General features: G+C 49.6%; 1 protein-coding gene across 1 annotated transcript in view; it reads left to right on the top strand.

Moving 5' to 3' along the window:
• The window catches only part of DNAH2 (dynein axonemal heavy chain 2), a 3,498,763-nt gene that overhangs the window by 1,473,160 nt on the left and 2,008,865 nt on the right, over window positions 1-16,738 (top strand). The window contains exon 32 of the mRNA XM_069646273.1: window positions 3,684-3,782. Within this exon, the coding sequence (XP_069502374.1) occupies window positions 3,684-3,782 (99 nt within the window). The remainder of the gene's footprint in view (window positions 1-3,683; window positions 3,783-16,738) is intronic.

Below are 16,738 nucleotides of genomic sequence, written 5' to 3'. Positions count from 1 at the left end.
CCCCCCCCCCCCAGAGTACCGCACTTCCCATGCACATACCAGGGTGAACACTCGGTGTTCTGAAATACATTACCGTATTCAGATTGGGAGCATATGTATTGATTACACTTATCTCTCTGTTCTCTACCATGCCCCTGTGTATGACCATTCTCCCGTCCGCTTCAGCAGTTTCCTGTAACACATGAAAGGGGACATGCGGGGCCACCCAGATACGGACCCCTCTAGCATAAGCTAAGTATGTGAACCCACCACCACTCCTTTCCATTTCCTCTTAATCATTCCCAGTCTCTCTTTCGTCAAATGGGTCTCTTGCAATAGCGCAATATCTATCTTTTGTCTTCGCAAGTATAGCATGACCTTATTTCTCTTCAAATAACTGTTTAGACCCCTAACATTCCACGTAATTATTTTAAGGTCCCCCCTGGCTTGTTATGATTTCAGCCCCCATCCCACCCGCGCAATCCACTACTCGTACCCGGTTTCGTCTATTTAGGCTCATATCCCAATTCAAACTTCCCTTAACTACACACACCCCAAACATCCCTCCCTTCCCCTTATCCCACCCAACCACACCCAACTCCCCACATCTCCCTCCCCCCATTCTCCCACCTAACCCCTACACCCCCTTCCCCAACTGTTGCCAAGCTCCATCCCTGGATCTCAGGCTCCCCCGCATCTAGCACTTTTCTGGCTGCCACCTGTACTCGATGCTCCGCGGGGTGAGGCCGCCCTACTGGCTAGCCTACTAGGACTAATATGGGGGGATAGGGTGCTCACATCCTGTCGCTCATGATTGCTATAAACTCTACACACTTAACTGTACAATTACCACATATATATGCACTTTACTATATTGAAGTCCTTGCATGCGCCCAAGTCCATGGGATCTGCTTCCAGTGCCACCCTTACCCAGTACTACCCCTTAGCCATAGCCATCCCCCACAGTTCTACTGGATACCCATTGCACATCCTGTCACGCTACATGTAATGTCCCCAGCCACTTATCGTGTTACTCTTGCGCTTGATCCGCCTCCTGCTCCGGACAACCCTGCAGGTCTAGCCAGGTCGTCACTTCTTCGGGCGTGTGGAAAAAAACATCTTGCTCTTATGTATCACTTTCAGTTTCGCAGGATATAGCAGCATATATTTGATCCCCGCCGCACGCAGCCTTCTTTTGTTCGCCACATAGCTGGATCGCTGCCTTTGGACCAGCATTGTGTAGTCTGGATATGCCGTGATGGCGCACAACGCCCTCTCAATGGTTCCTCCTTTGCGGAAGTATTCGAAAATCTTCTCGCAATCCTTATAATTCAGTATTTTCGCTATTATAGGCCGGGGGGGGTGCCCCCGGTTGTGGCTTCCTCATGAGGGCTCTGTGCGCACGTTCCACCGCAAACCCCTGCAAGAGTTCTGCAGCCCCTATTTCTTGTAAGAGTAGATTCTCGATGTAGTCCGTCGGGTCCCGTCCTTCCTCTCCTTCCGGCAGGCCCACCACACAAATGTTGTTCCTCCTCGCTCTCCCTTCAGCCTCCTCCGGCCGAGTCTCCAGATTGGCTACCTGTTGTTTGAGCACGTGGATCTCTTGTACGTTGCTAGTGCTAGTGTCCGTGTTGATTTTCACCGCACTCTCCAAGCTGCTTGTTCTCTCCGCCAGCCCCCTGACGTCTTGCCTCAGCAGGGTAAACTCTATGCCCACTGCGTCTATTTTGGCCTCCAGGGAAGTGCGCAGGTCCGACATCGCTGTCCCCCATGAGTCTCGCAGCTCCGTTATAGCCGCTAGTATCTGATGTTTGTCAGTAGCTGCAGCACTCTCCCCTGGTGCCTCCGCTTCTTTAGACGCTATGACGCCGGAGATTGCTGTGTTTTGGCGAATGCTTCCATCGTGGATTGCTTAATCTTGGTTTTACCCACAGCCCCTCGCCCCGACATCTTGCAGCCTTCGTTATGCACCCGGGTTGACTGGCCTCCGGTGCGCAATCTTGCTTTCCTATGTAAGCTCGCCCCCAGTGCACCTCCCCCGGTATAGGCAGCCGTCCCAGAGGAGCCCTGGCGCTCGCCTCTGTATGCTGAGCTCCAAGTTCCGAGTGGGCTGTGTCCTCTCACGTATCCGACGTGCCACTGCGTCCAAGAGACCGCACACCATTCACAGCTGTTATGCCCAGCTTTGGCTCAATGCTCCCGTGTCTTTTCTCTGGACACCACTGTCACTGTTGCAACGGCTTATCTTCCGGGGCCAGCAAACACTTACAGCATCCCCTACAACAGTAGTTTCGCACCTGGTGCCGGGATGCCAGGCTGCACAAGTGCCTATGTCCTCACACTGCAGGCCCTAGGAGCTTTCGGGGCCTACTGCATTACCTCAGTTCACCGTGGTAGGCTCTTCCATGCGCCGCATGCGCTCATTTGAACCCCCATGTTTCCCATGGCGCTCCACACCAGCAGTGTCCCAGTGGTGCAGCCTACCGGCCCGTGTTTCACTGAGCAGTTTAGTCGTGCAGGGAAGCTGCTACTGTCAATTGTTCCTCAGCCTGCAGAACTTTCCTGCCTACTACCAACTTTCAAAAACACAAAGTATCCAGTGCTTTCCGGCTTTCCGGCAGCCCGTTATGCCGTGCACACCAGGCATTCACACGCTCACTCAGATGTCAGGCTCGTAGTGCGGGACCGGTCATTCTCCGCCGCTACAATGTCGCGTGTCCGTTCTCTCCCATGCCTCCCGGTCCTCACTGCAGGGGGAAGAAAGCTACCGTCGGCACCTCTACTCGTCCCGGGCGAGGTCTTTCACTTTCGCCGGGACTCGAGTGCTGGGCATCCGTCACGGGGCCGCGCGCGACTCTGCTCACTTCAGGGCACCGCAAGTTGCTGTCCTCAAGCCGCCGTCGGGTTGCCCATCCATATCATTGCGGGCCGTGGCACTTGCTCGCCGAGCATTCCTTTGTTCACTGCCGCCGCCATTTTGTTGTTTACCATTTCGCCGTGCCGGCTCCCGATACAAAGTAGCGCATCTTCTGCTACAGTATCTTCAGCAGTCCGCTGATACACTCAGACTGTGCCTGAACCGTTCCCACGCCTATCCATGTGCTCTGAGGTTAAAATGTTCTGCTAAAGCGTGCGTTTTTCCTTCGGATCACCGCGTCGGATCACGGAGCTCACGGATAGTGCAGCCTACTCCATGGCTGCTTGGCCACGCCCTAGCCGAGTTAACTTTATGCACAGGAGTACCCTCTTCCACTATACTCGTACTTCTAGAGAGTGGGACCCAATTCTGATCTTATAACAGACACGGGAGACCCAGAGTGTTTTTCCACAGCATTCCCTAGATATAGTCGAAGCCATAGCCAATGAACTAATGATGTATTTCCAGGCCATAGGTGATCATGGGGACCGCCATCGCCTCAGAGTTTCCAAAGCAGGATCCCACACCATATAAAGAGTCTTCAACTACCCCATTAGAAAGAGCCAGACACTGTGAAAAGCATACAGAGTGTATTTCTGCAGTTTTCTTGCATGTCCGTCTATTGAGAATGAGAGGCACAGTAGCTTAAAGGTGGATTCCTCCATTAGAGGTACTATAAGCTAAATACCATCAACAATAATAATCAATGCCCTTTTTGTAGTGTTTATCCAAAGTGCTATGCATCCTCTCTCTTTTTAACTATATTCCTATTTTGAATCTTTCCCAGGTGGGAGTGAGCAATAAGTCAGAAGCTGCAGGAATGTTCTCTGCTGAGGGAGAGTATGTGGAGTTCACCCACCCAGTGCTACTGGAAGGGCCAGTGGAGGTAAGCAAACTCCTTTGTGGTCAACTGCATTTTGTTGATGGGCGAATGTCTCCAAGTTGTTTTTCTTATTTCATATTTGGCATGGCAAGGAATAGGAACCCCTACTTTGTCTGTCGGCTGAACATCTCAAAGTGGAGTTTCTGATTTTTGAGTGTACACTGCAACCTAAATAGGTCAGAGCTCATCACAGGATTTACAATGTATTTCAGATCCCTATTAGCAGGGTAGTTGTGATCAGGACGTAGCAGCACAGATCTCTAGCAATGTGTCCTCCCAGGTCATTCCCTCATAGGGAGCTTTCCTTACCATCCTACCTGTGCCGATTTTCCTTTGTGTATGTTTGAGAGCAGTTGGAGAGATAATTTGAAATAGCTGGCAAAACGTTTAAGATGGATTTCTAAAATCTGGCCTGGTGGGTAGATTTCAGGAGGCCACTTTAGTTATAGTGAACAGTGGATATCTGAGCGGTTAGCCAAACACAATCAAGGTAAGCGTGGAGAGTGGTCAAGGCTTAGTCTGTGGAGTGAGTGAGTGAGTGAGTGTGGTTAGGGGTCCACAATGAGTCCACACAGTGAAGCATACAATAATTATGCTTAGAGAGGTAAGTACAAATATATTCTATTCATTATAGACCCAAAACACACTAGAAAAAATAAACAAGCAGGTAATATTATCACGCAGCACTCAGTTTTCAAACATGTATACAGTCACCTTAGGTTTGTGGAAATGCATACAATTCACTGAAATAACTAAAAGAAGGTAAGAAATGATGCAGTAAGGAAAACAATTCACAATAATAATACCCTAACTTTATAAGTTCAATCCCTATGTTGAATGGGGCCTTGTGACCAAATGTCACAGAAGCTTATTTTCAGGAGAGGGACAAAGGTAGGAAAGGTTATTGTGGTAGTGAAAAATGTTCCAGAGGACTTCTCAACAATGTTACCAGTAAGTAAGACTTTTTTTCTGATCCTTTAGAAAAGCTTTTACAACAAACATTTAATAAACGGTAGAATGGAAAAAACTAAAATGTATTATAGGGGAGACGCTGGAAGCTGAAAGTATTGTGAGCACTCACCCATGGCCTCCGATTTTCCCAAGTGACTAGGCAGGTTGACTGGGAGTCACTGGCGGTAAGTTTTCCCGCCATTGGATCCAGTAGAGGAAGACCACAAGCGGCAGGTGCAAGGTGGATTCCAGTCGGGTCCAGGAGCTGAGTGCAACCCTTTCTGATGAAGAAATGCAGCAGACACTGATGCAGGCCTCTTGGTTCTGGCGACAGTCACCGCACACGGGCACAGCAGGCATCTCTCCAGTTGCAGTCAAAGAAGATCTTCCAGGACAGTCTCCCTTGATCCTAGGAAGCTGAAACTTGGCAGGAAGGCGACTTGTAGCATGAGCTAGCGACCACTGGATGACAATGCAGAACAGAGACTATTCTGGCGCGGTAGCCCAATTCAGGGCTGGTCGGTTAACCGGGTAGTCCAAGCACAATTCTGAGGGCTAAGTACTGCAGGAGCGTGAGAGATGTTGAGACTGGTTGGCCCACCAGTCCAAGGATGAAAGCACTGCAGAGGGCCTTCTCAGATCAAGTAGTCCAGCATGGCTTCACCGGGGCAATTGCAGGAAATGTTGCCTGGCCTCTTCAGGAGTCTTCGGCGGGTCTTCATTCAGCTGCATGGCTGCACAGGATACTTGGTTCCAACAGTGATCTGCTGGATTGGCTGCAAGAGTTCTCTTCTTTTCCCAAATCCAGGCTCATGGCACAAACTAGCCCACCAATGGTGAGGATCTCCACCACTCACTTAATCAGATACCATGGGGTTTTCACTCGTGCATACACACTAGACCTTCTGGCATCATGGTTGTGGAATAGAACCGGACAGTGCCACCCACGTCTTGGTCCACACACAAATGGCATGCACTAGCCCATGAAAACATCTGTTTTCCTGGCCAAGTGCATGACCATATTAGGGATTACCTGTCCCGAGAAGACAGGAAGGTGGTTAAGAAACAATAAGGCCAAAAAACAAGCGAAAAACCTTGTGGCACGGCGGGTACTAGCCACGTTTAGTAGCCAGATGCGATAAACGCGAATGTGCACACTCAAAGTGCTTGTAAAAATGTAAGTTCTGCCACCAGCTTGTCTTTAGCCACTGTAAGGGTGCAGATGTATGAGGCTAACACAGTGGTGGCATGCTTGTTGGCAAATATTTTTGTTTATATATAAAAGTAAAGAAAAGGAAAACCTACCAGGGCTCTGTCAGTGTTCCAATAAAGTAAAATGCCCACAGTCCTGTGTCCAAACATATTTCCGTCCCTTACACTCTAAACTAAGGAAAAACTGGGTGTCTTCTTGATCACAAAGGAGGCGTCTCTCGTTCTGGACGCCAACTCAAATGTTCAGTTCTTGATTAGAAAATACAAGTTGTTCTTTAACTTAAAAGTTCTTGGTGTTAGATGCTCCTTCAAATATATACAAAAACACAACAGGATTAATGTGGAATTGCCTTCGCTCCTCTTTTCTTTCACAGTCTGTCTTATTTCACACAAAAAACCTCTTCCCCTGTTCCTTATCCAATTCACAAATGTAACTTAAAGTCTTGTTCACTATCCTGCCAGACCTGACAGAACTTCTTACTTCTTATTTCACAAAGACACAGTTCCCAAGTACCAGTGCAGAGTCTCTTCCCCTGTTCCTTCTCTGGTTTACAAATGTAAAAGTCTAGTTCGATATCCTGCCAGACTTGACTGTAGATTTCCCTTCTTTTGGCAATGGGTCCTCGAATCCCTTAACTTCACTTCACGTACTTCTCTTTCTATCGTGTGTGAGCCTCACACCCCTCTGGGTTGCCTCAGGATCTCCCCAACTTGCTGTGTAGATACTCTTTTTTTTGTGCGGGACCCAGACCCCTCTATGTTGTCTCGGAAAGTCCCTGACTACTTGTGGGCCCCAGCACCTTTATTGAGTGCCTCTCGGATTAAAGTGGGTCCCTGACCCCTGTGTGATATTCTTGCGGGGCTTCCCTGACTTTGCGTGATTCCCAGACCCTGGTGTACTGAGGTTGCAGGGCTCCCCCAACTTCGTATGGGTCCCAGATCCTAGTGTGCTGCTTCTGTGGGGCTTTCCAACTTCGTATGGGTTCCAGCCCTAGTGTGCTGCTCTTGCAGGGCTTCCCCGAAGTTATATTGGTCCCAGATCCCTCTCTCCAGTTTACCGCATATTGTACCTAGGTCTGGTTCACTAACCTGCCAGGCACTGTTTCTCATGTCTGTTTATTAGTTTTCCCCAAGTACTGTTACAAGGCAGCCTTCCCCAACCGCCTTCATTCTCCTTTATCTCTTGCACCCGGTACGGTTACCCAGGTACCTTTTGTGCATTACCGGCATGCTCGGGTGGCTTTGCAGAACTGCTACTTCCTGCTAGGGGCTTCCGCATGCCTTCCAGCAGTCGCTGCGTGTCCTTGCAGAGTTCCCAGGTCTGCTCCCTCTCAGCATGTGCTTCTCAGTCGGAGCACGTGGCCGACTCCCGGTCTCTCCCGAATCTGTAATTCTCCCACATGTGCAACGGGAATCCAGTGTGTGTTCAGCGAGGCTCCATCTGCCTTTCCTGTTCTCTGCATTGAGCCTCCAGCCGGCTCGCAGTTCCTCCAGGGAGGATCTGACCAAGTATACAGTCCTTCTTCCCTTTTTATCTTTGGCTCTGGCTCTATTTGACTGTACAACATATGGTGGTTCTGCTGTGGGCTTTTGCCACCTTGCCTGCTCTTCGTCGTGTCAGTGGTTGCATAAACCCCATCTGGGTAGCCCTAACTCTTCCTCGTCCCATTTTGGTTTATATGGTTGGGGAAACAGAGGATTGAGTGTGGCATGCTTGTTGGCAAATATTTTTGTTTATATATAAAAGTAAAGAAAAGGAAAACCTACCAGGGCTCTGTCAGTGTTCCAATAAAGTAAAATGCCCACAGTCCTGTGTCCAAACATATTTCCGTCCCTTAAGTTTCTTTCTTCTGCTGCTTCAGTTTCCTACAGATTTCTTTATCCTTTTGGCCTAATGTAAGGGGAGCTTAAATATACACAACCTGACTCTGGAAAGTTTCTGATGAAAGGCAGTTGGAGATTGTTTGGAACATTCCAAAATGATTGTTCCTGCTCTCATAGCCAATGAACTTCCTTTTGCATGGTTCTGCCATCTTGGCTTGGGAGTCCTGTTCAGCTATGGTTAACAAACACAAGAAATAAAACACCATTACCCCCCCCCCCCCCACCTCCCTCTGCCTCTAACATCAAACCCTTTTAAAACATCCTCTTAACTTATGTATTGTTATTGGCCTCTTGCCTCTGCAAACCCTGACAATACCGCTTTCTCCCAAGGTAGTCGTCACTGGTCCCATAGAGGGTTTCGCTCCCCATGAGATCCACCTGCCTAGTACCACCCCAAGGGGGACTATCAAGTAGCCGCCTCACCTCCCTGGCCTTATGGTAAGGTCTCACCCCATGGGAGCTGTGACAATTCTCCAGCATGCTGCCTTGAATGGATTCACATGCTCATGAATATTCCCCGTCATCAGGCTGGGAACCTCTGTAAAAAATAAAGCAGTTTAGCTTTAGACTGAAAACAGTGTCGACAAACACGACAAAAAGAAGGCAAGGGACAAAACTGTGCATCCTCGGCCTGCTTGCTTCACCTAACTTCTTTCACTTTGTACAGACTGAATATTGTAACTATTATCAACGTACTCCCTTAGCAAGTCCTTAGCAATTTACTTACTTAGCAAGTCAATTATTTACAGTACACAGTCCCTAAATTCTCCCATAACGCTTCTCCCAAAAAGCTGCGCTCCCAACTGAGAGGTTCTAGTAGTAGTTTATTTCTTTCTTCTCCTGCTTCAGTTTCCTACAGATTTGTTGATCCTTTGGGCCTAATGTAAGGAGAAGTTATGTATATAGAACCTGACTTTGGAACGTTTCTGATGAAAGGCAGTTGGAGATTGTTGGGAACATTCCAAGGCGATTGTTCCTGCTCTCATAGCCAATCAGCTTCCTTTTCATGGTTCTGCCATCTTGGCTTGGGAATCCTGTTCAGCTATGGTTAACGAAAATAAGAAATAAAACACCATTCCCGCCCCCAACTCTTTCTCCCGCTAACATCTACGGGGTAATTCATGGAATTATTGTGCGCCAAAATCTCTAGTGTAAGCGTGAGAAACACACGCGTGCGCCCTTTTACCGATTCATGGAAGGCATTGCGCGTGGCTTACCTGGGACATGCGCTTAATTCGCGCGTGGCGCACACATCCCTGCGACATCCCGAAAGCTGTGAGCGAGTTGCCCAGTGAAGGTGAACAACTTCCAGCGCACACACCTAAAAAGGGAGCGGAACACGCAGAATGGGAAACAACACGTGAAAATGTGGGCGTAACGGGGGATGTACAGCAGTGAAATCCTTGCAACGCCCACACGCACACTAACAACATGTATTCATAGAATGAAACAGGGCAAATCCGTGTACGCCAAATGATGCGCAAAGCCGGAAACGCGTCGACCACACGAAAGCAGGCAGACGTGCCCCCCGCAGCATAAAAGTGCACACAAACAACAAACAAGCATATACAGCTACGATGAATGTCCCATTTCTCACAGCAGTGATCGTGGGACACCGCAGGAGGAGGAGGATAGCCAGGCCCCGCATTTTCTTACCCAGGAACAGCCTTTTTGGGATGCCTGATGACCAGGTCTATGGCACGTATAGGTTTCCACCTCACATCATCGTAGACCTGGTCACTGAGTGGGAGGATGACCTCACATCACCCACCTTGTGCTACCAAGCACTGAGCCCCTTGTTAAAGGTGCTCAATGTCCTGTATTTTTTGGCCACTGTCATTTCAGCGGAAAACTGCCATAGTTGGGGGCGTCTCACAGGCCATGCAGTCACACTGCCTACACCAGGTGTTGGCAATCATGACTGCACGCCCATCAGTCCGCACGCACATGTACATGCCCAGAACACCCGCAGAAAGGCAGGCCATGGTCCAGCACTTTTTTGGTGTGGGACACTTCCCCAGAGTGCTCAGTGCTATTGATTGTACCCATGTGGCCCTACGTCCACCTAGTGTCATGCCTGCTACCTCCGCTTTCCTTCCTCACAGAGGACGTGTGGTTCCACGGTATGGGCATTATGCCTATAGGACAGCTAGACCATTGTATACTCAATGGAAGCTGTTTCGCACGTTTCGTGAAAGGCAGCAGGGACAGGGAGTCCGGTGATAGGTCACGTGATCTGTTTACGTGACGTCACATACGCATTTAAACAGTTGATATCGCTGACGCTGCGCTTCTGATCGTTTGTTTTCCTCCGAAGCTCCGGCATTACTAGCCTGTTAACAGCTATTCCTGCTGTTTATTAAGACTGCTCGCCTCCTTTATTCCCAGCGGAACGTTCCCGCCACGCTCCTTTGCGCGTGGCGGGAACTTCTCCCCACTGTGCTTCTTCAAGCGACGTCTCAGGCGGGGCGCCTATCACAGAAATCCTTCTTGCGGAACGTCTCCTGCGGTGAGAACTACAAGCGGTTCCTTCCCGCTGTGCTCCTTCAAGCGGGACGTCTCCCGCGGGATGTCTACCACGGCGAGAGCCTTTCCGCTATAAATTTCCCGAGCGGAACCTCCTTCCCCGGCAGTCTGATTACCAAAGCCGGGAGTCTGCATGCAGCGTTTTCCTCCCGCGGTGTTCCATTCCCTGCGGGCCCCAACAGTAACAGCAACAGAGAACTGGAACGTGCTGCTTAAAAATTCACCTGTCCAGCAACCGCGTCAAAGCTGGTAAAGTCCTGCAAACGTTACTAAATAAGGAACTAATATTATTCTTTCACTTTCATCTTCATTTGGGCTCTTTTTCAATTGGACTTTAACATATAGAGTTCTAGGGCCTATTGGAACTGCTTCCTCAGAAGAGTATTTATTTTCTCTTGACCATTGATTTTGGAGACTTTGTGCACAGAACTTTGGGATGCTAACCAGGTGTGCACCAACCCGGCTCTAACGCGACCCTCGTGTCTTTCGGGAATAGCTTCCTTACTAACATTCCCTCCTCCTAGTCGTTGCTTTCAGACTGGATTTGATTATTTTCTCTTCTACAGTCCTGCAGTTCCTCCACCGCAGGTTGGTGTGGGATATATATGGGTCTATAGTGTAGATACATCATAGACAAATATACTTATAGTTTTTTCTTTTATAGGTTGGTGTTGTTCTCGCTTGGCCCTTTCTATTGATCACTCACTATGTCTTATCAATTGGAAGGTCTATCATTGATCCTCGATTCGTCTTTCCGGTAGTACAGCAGGCTCATCCCGTATCCTTTATTAAGGTCTGATCGACCCGTTGTATTTTTTACATATATCTTGGGTTTGGTTTATATCTGATTGATATAACAAAGGCCAGACTCTGTTTATGACACCTAGAGCCACTGAACACATCTATTGCAACCGTAAGCACTGGCATTCCATCAACGTGCAGGTTGTATGCAATGTCAAGGGAATCATCACCTCTGTCTATGCAAACTATCCTAGGTCCACCCATGACAGTTTCATATTCAGAATGTCAACCCTACACCGGGACCTGGAAGCTGGGAGGCATGGCAACACATGGCTCATTGGTGAGTACAGATGCCTGTGCACATGCATGCATGTCACACACAAATATTTTAAACCCAACTAATGACAACCATTATCACCTCCCCAGGGGACAGTGTCTACCCTCTGAGCACCCACATCATGACCCCAATACAAAACTCCACCACACCACCCCAGGTAAGATACAACGGAGCCCATATTGCAACCCGCGGCATAGTGGAGTGCACATACGGAGTGCTCAAGTCACGTTTCCGCTCCCTTGACCGCGCTGGTGGGCAGCTACTATATGCGTCCCCAGTAGTGTGCAGGATCATTGCGGCAGCATGTGTCCTGCACAATGTTTCAACCTGGCAGGCTTGTACCGGTGGACATGGTAGTGCCCCCACATACCCAACCACACGCACGGCCGCTGCTCATGGGAGGGGAAAGGGCACTTGGCGAGGCAGCCCGTACCCAGCTAGTGGCTAAATTTTTCACCTAAACTCCCCTCCCCCACCCCCGCCTGCGGTGTGCACACAGGCCTGGCACATTCCAGGTGACAATCGATGATGAAAAAGGGACAGTCAACTGTCACAACCTTACCACCCTGAGAAAGTGTCATTGGAAGTGCTACATTGTGTGCATCCCTAGCTGCTTAAACAAACACAATCCCATGTGACCAATAGGCACACATGCAAGCTACAGATTCCAGCCCCCCCCCTGCAAAATAGTATATCCAAATGCTGTTATGTCACCTAAACCTCCCTCAACCCCATGTCACCCACCCCACACACCATGCAATGGCATGCAATGTGAAATCTACAATATAAATACCAACACACATGACACAACTGTCACAAAGTGCACCATCACAAATGGAAACAGGCCACAGACAATCCCCTCAGACTCAGACTCTGAAGAAAAAGTGACCAGAAACATCCTACCTATACTAAAAGTACATTAATGCATGCCACCAAAGGTGTGAACACCAAAACCTCGAACCTTTGGTGGCATGCATTTCAGGGAATCCCACAAAAGAAATGAAAATGCGGGTGCTGCAGGGTTGTCCCCCGCAACACCCCGCTCACAACACAAAGCAGTACAGTGAGTGGTGTTTGCGGCCTGGAAACCTCTGCAGCTGCATGAAAAAACAAAGCAAAAAAATAAGCATGCAGTGCCAGTTCACAATCATGAAAGTCAGTGTGAACTTGCGCAGCAGGGACACGTCTCAGAAGGCAATTAGTGTTGGGGGATGTTTGGGGTGAGGTTGGGGGTGCGGCTGTGTTTGCAGGGCGATTCAATGCATGTTAGCATGGGAAATGCATGAACCCACAGTGTAGCATACATTTTCCATGTTAACCACTCCGTTGTGGACACATCTGCAACGGAAACATATTGCTGATCCTGTGACACATCATAATCAAAGACAACACAGGACTATAAATTTACCAGCATAACACATCATGAACACAGGACCCAACAGTGACAATGTCAGACAGTGAGTAAACACCATAGCACAAGTGCCTCAATGTGACATTGCCACCACACGTCCCCCTACCATCATGAGAGTTGCCTCGACAGCTAAAGGGGGCATGGGACCGCATACAGCATGAAGTGCATCAACAATGTATACAGTCAAGGCAATACATAAATTAGCAAAATGAAATCATGCACAGTCAACAATATACTCACCAAAATGCAGTCCAATCATGCACTGGAGAAACCATCATGAATCCCCACTAGGGGTGTATACACAAGTTGGACTTCAGACTGGCCACAGATATGATGGAAGTCCAATGCCTCTGTGTAAGTTACTGTCACACGGTGCCATTCTTGCGAGCCCATGGAAAGGGGAAGCAGGAGTGGCATATGTGTCTGGACCCCAAGCCACAAACACAAACATGAGACAAGCCTGTATGGGCCCAACCGGAACACACATTGGATGCCATCAGATGCCACATAGCAACATACATGCACAACAGACAAAAAAAGTAAATTGCCATAGTGGACCCGGGGGAGGGCACACAGGAGGGGGGAGGTGCCGGGTGCATCCCAACACCCACATGTGTCAATGTTGAGACAAGAAAAATCCTCCATGGGCTCCTGGTCTTCACAGCATGACCTGAGTGAGAGATAGGTCGTCGCCGTCACCCCCTGGTTGTACATCAGGAGGTGCGCGTGGCACAGGTGCCTGACCACGCGAAGCCCCAGCAAGCCCCTGCACGGCAGCAAGCATGCGGGTCTGGTGAGCCTGTTTCTGCATGAATATGGCACGGAGGTCCCCATGCACCACCTCATGTGTAACACAGAGTTCCTCCTGCAAGGACGCATGTGTTACCAAGAGTTCTTCCAAGGGAGGCCTCATTTGACAGACAGACCTCCTCCCGGCTTGCATGGAGTTGAGCCAAGAGGGTGTGTTCCAGCTGCACTATCTGCTGTTCTGCCTGTGTCTCCTGGCACATGATGAGAGGAGCCAGATTACTTCTGAGGGAGGTGTTATCTTCCCTCAAGGCTTCCCTGTTGGTCGGTGCATCAGCAGCAATAGCTGAGCGCAGAGCCACCAGTTTAGCCCAGAGGGCCCTGTTGGATGCCGCCGTGCCCAGCCTGAGCGAGCGGCACGTGGACTGTGTTGCCTGCTGCTGGAGCTCCACCTCCCTATCTGGGGGGAGGATGGAATCAGCCACACGTCTCACGCCTTGAGCCAACATCTCAATTGCTCCCCCCTGTTGCTGTGCAATGGCATATATGGCATTCTCCCACCCAGTGTTCCCCGGTGGTGCACGGCCACCGCGTTGCTGGGTGCCATGCCTGTTGGGCCCAAGGAGACGTGGCTGCAGGACAGCATTCCTCCATCGACCTGCTGCCCCAGGAACAACTGGTGTGGAGTGTGACTCTGCATCTGTAACCACCACAGGCTGACATTCCAACACTGAGTGGCCCCTTGAGGGGTCTACCCCCACTGCAGGTGTGGCGGTCAGAACAAAATCCATTGCAGAATCACCCACCGTCGATGGCATGGATTCATGAGCATCCGATTCAACATCAGAGTCAGAGAGATCCTCAGAGCCGTACCCACAGGCTGGCCTGGAAAGGGTGGCCTGGAGCACCGAGGGATGTTCGTGGCCTACCACCCCATGACCACAAGTGGTGCATGGTTGGTGACCTGAACCCTCCACCCTGTCTGCCATCTCCTCCTCCATTACTTCCAGTGCATCATCACATGTAACAGAACAAAAAAAAAACATGAGCACACATGTCAGCAGCACATACCACACACATAGACAACACAATATTGAGGGCCAACACATGAGGCAGCCATGTCACACACAACACAAACTCTGGCATGCATGCAGTGGCAAAGAAATGGAAGGGGATCCTGAAAGCAGACATGAATGTGTGTCAAATGGCAAACCCACACATGTACTGCATGTTGCATATCAGCTGCATCATAAATCCATCTTCTGGCAGGCCTATATCTCAGCCAAAAATTCTGGATGTCAACAAAGAGATAGCACATAGCATAAGCATGACACAGTTCCCAAATAGACACAGCAGTAAGTCAAATAGAAGTGTCCATGACCCTTGCAAAATGCATGTCAACATGCACTACAAGAACATTAATATCAATAAAAGCACACGTGTCACAGGATGCAACAACGCAAGTGCTTTGAAATACAGTGAAGGGAGGCACATGGATACATACATGGCAGGTCACTTTGACAACACACAAGTCACACAAGTGAATAGGCATTTTGAATGGTGAAACATGGCTCAGAAGTGTGTGGCTGCAGTGCAGCACATGTGTATGTCCTCAACTATCAACAGAACCAGAAATGTAGTGATGTCAATCTTGTGACATGACGGCACTGTAAGGGCAAGTGCAGTCATCATGTGCAAAGCGTTAGCACTGGGTTGTAGGGATGCACTGCACCCCCCACCCAACCCCTGGGGAATGGCAGGGAGCCAGGGCATGGCTCTGAATGGCTGTGAAGTAGAAGACAGTGTTTGCAGGTGTCAATGGCATCATCAGAGACAACTGAGACTACAGCAGATGAGAGGGGGGCTGCAAGCATTGGGCACATGAGGAACCATCACAAGTAAATCTAGGCAGGCAGAAGCCACAACACCAGTAACCTGGAGGCAGGGTGGATGTAACAGAGGGAGGCCTGTACTCGACACAGACAAGGACACCATAAACATGTGCATGATGATGAAGTGACCCTGAGTGAGCATGATATGGATGACCAAATACCACGAGACAGATAAAATACTGGAAATGTTGTACAATGAGTAGCCTGCCACAGACCCATAGGGATTTGCAGGGAATGCAATGGTCCATGAATGAACACTCATGTGCACTCTGAGCCTGTGCCATCTGCACGGTCCAAGTGAGACACCCTGCCTCAAGGACAAAGGATGTACCCCACAGCACAGGTATGGCAGGATTTCACAGGGAAGTGTGGATGAGGATCTGGTCGGACATCGTAGATGCCATCAACGCGGAGGGGGTGCTATCCCGCGACTACCAACGCGTCCGGAAGTGCTGGGAGGACTTCAGCTCCAGGTCCACACCAAGGCCCGGTGCCTCATTCAGGCTGGTGGAGAATTGGGGCGCCGTGACCAGTTGACCAACATGCAGATGCGGGTCCTGGATCGCACACACCCAGCGCTTCACCTCCAGGTCCTCGAGTTGCAGACCCATCTGGAGTCGAGTGGTAAGTGTCCATGTGTTCATGTGCAGCGTAGTGTATGTGGTGGTGTGGCAGGAGTGGGCACCTCGGCCGTATGTCTGGTATGCCCCATGTATCTATGTCTGTTTGCAGGGACATGATGGTGCTGCATGTGAGTGCAGTCAAGTGTGATCCACATCAATGGTATCTGTGTTGCAATGCATGATGTGCACCAGCATGCGATGACACACACATGTTTGCATGCCTGTGTCTGTACTGGGTCATCTCTGGGGCGTGAGACATGGATGCTTATTTCACCTTCATGGACGTGCACGGTGTACATGTGTGTGTGTGTGTGTGTGTGTGAGTGGTGGGTGTGTGACTGGGAAACGCCATAGATGCATGATACATGGACATCTAGATGCCTGATTGACTGATGTGGCACAGTTGCCAATGTGTGCTCCGTGACAGGAGGTAGACATGGGCAGATGCATGACTGGTGGTGTGCGTGCATCTGATGTTCATTTCCCATGATGCATGTAAGGTCCAGCCCCCCTTCTGATGTACACACAGTGCCTTGGACATGGATGCAAATGTCTGTTGCATGTCTGTTGCACGTGCCTTGCTTGTTTTTGGATGTGTGTTGCTAGCACTGACACGTTTTTTGTGGAGGGTAATG

This window comes from Ambystoma mexicanum, chromosome 1p (genome assembly GCF_040938575.1).
Source record: "Ambystoma mexicanum isolate Mex_15411 chromosome 1p, UKY_AmexF1_1, whole genome shotgun sequence".
Lineage (NCBI taxonomy): Eukaryota > Metazoa > Chordata > Amphibia > Caudata > Ambystomatidae > Ambystoma > Ambystoma mexicanum.
This window is presented reverse-complemented; position numbering and strand designations above follow the sequence as displayed.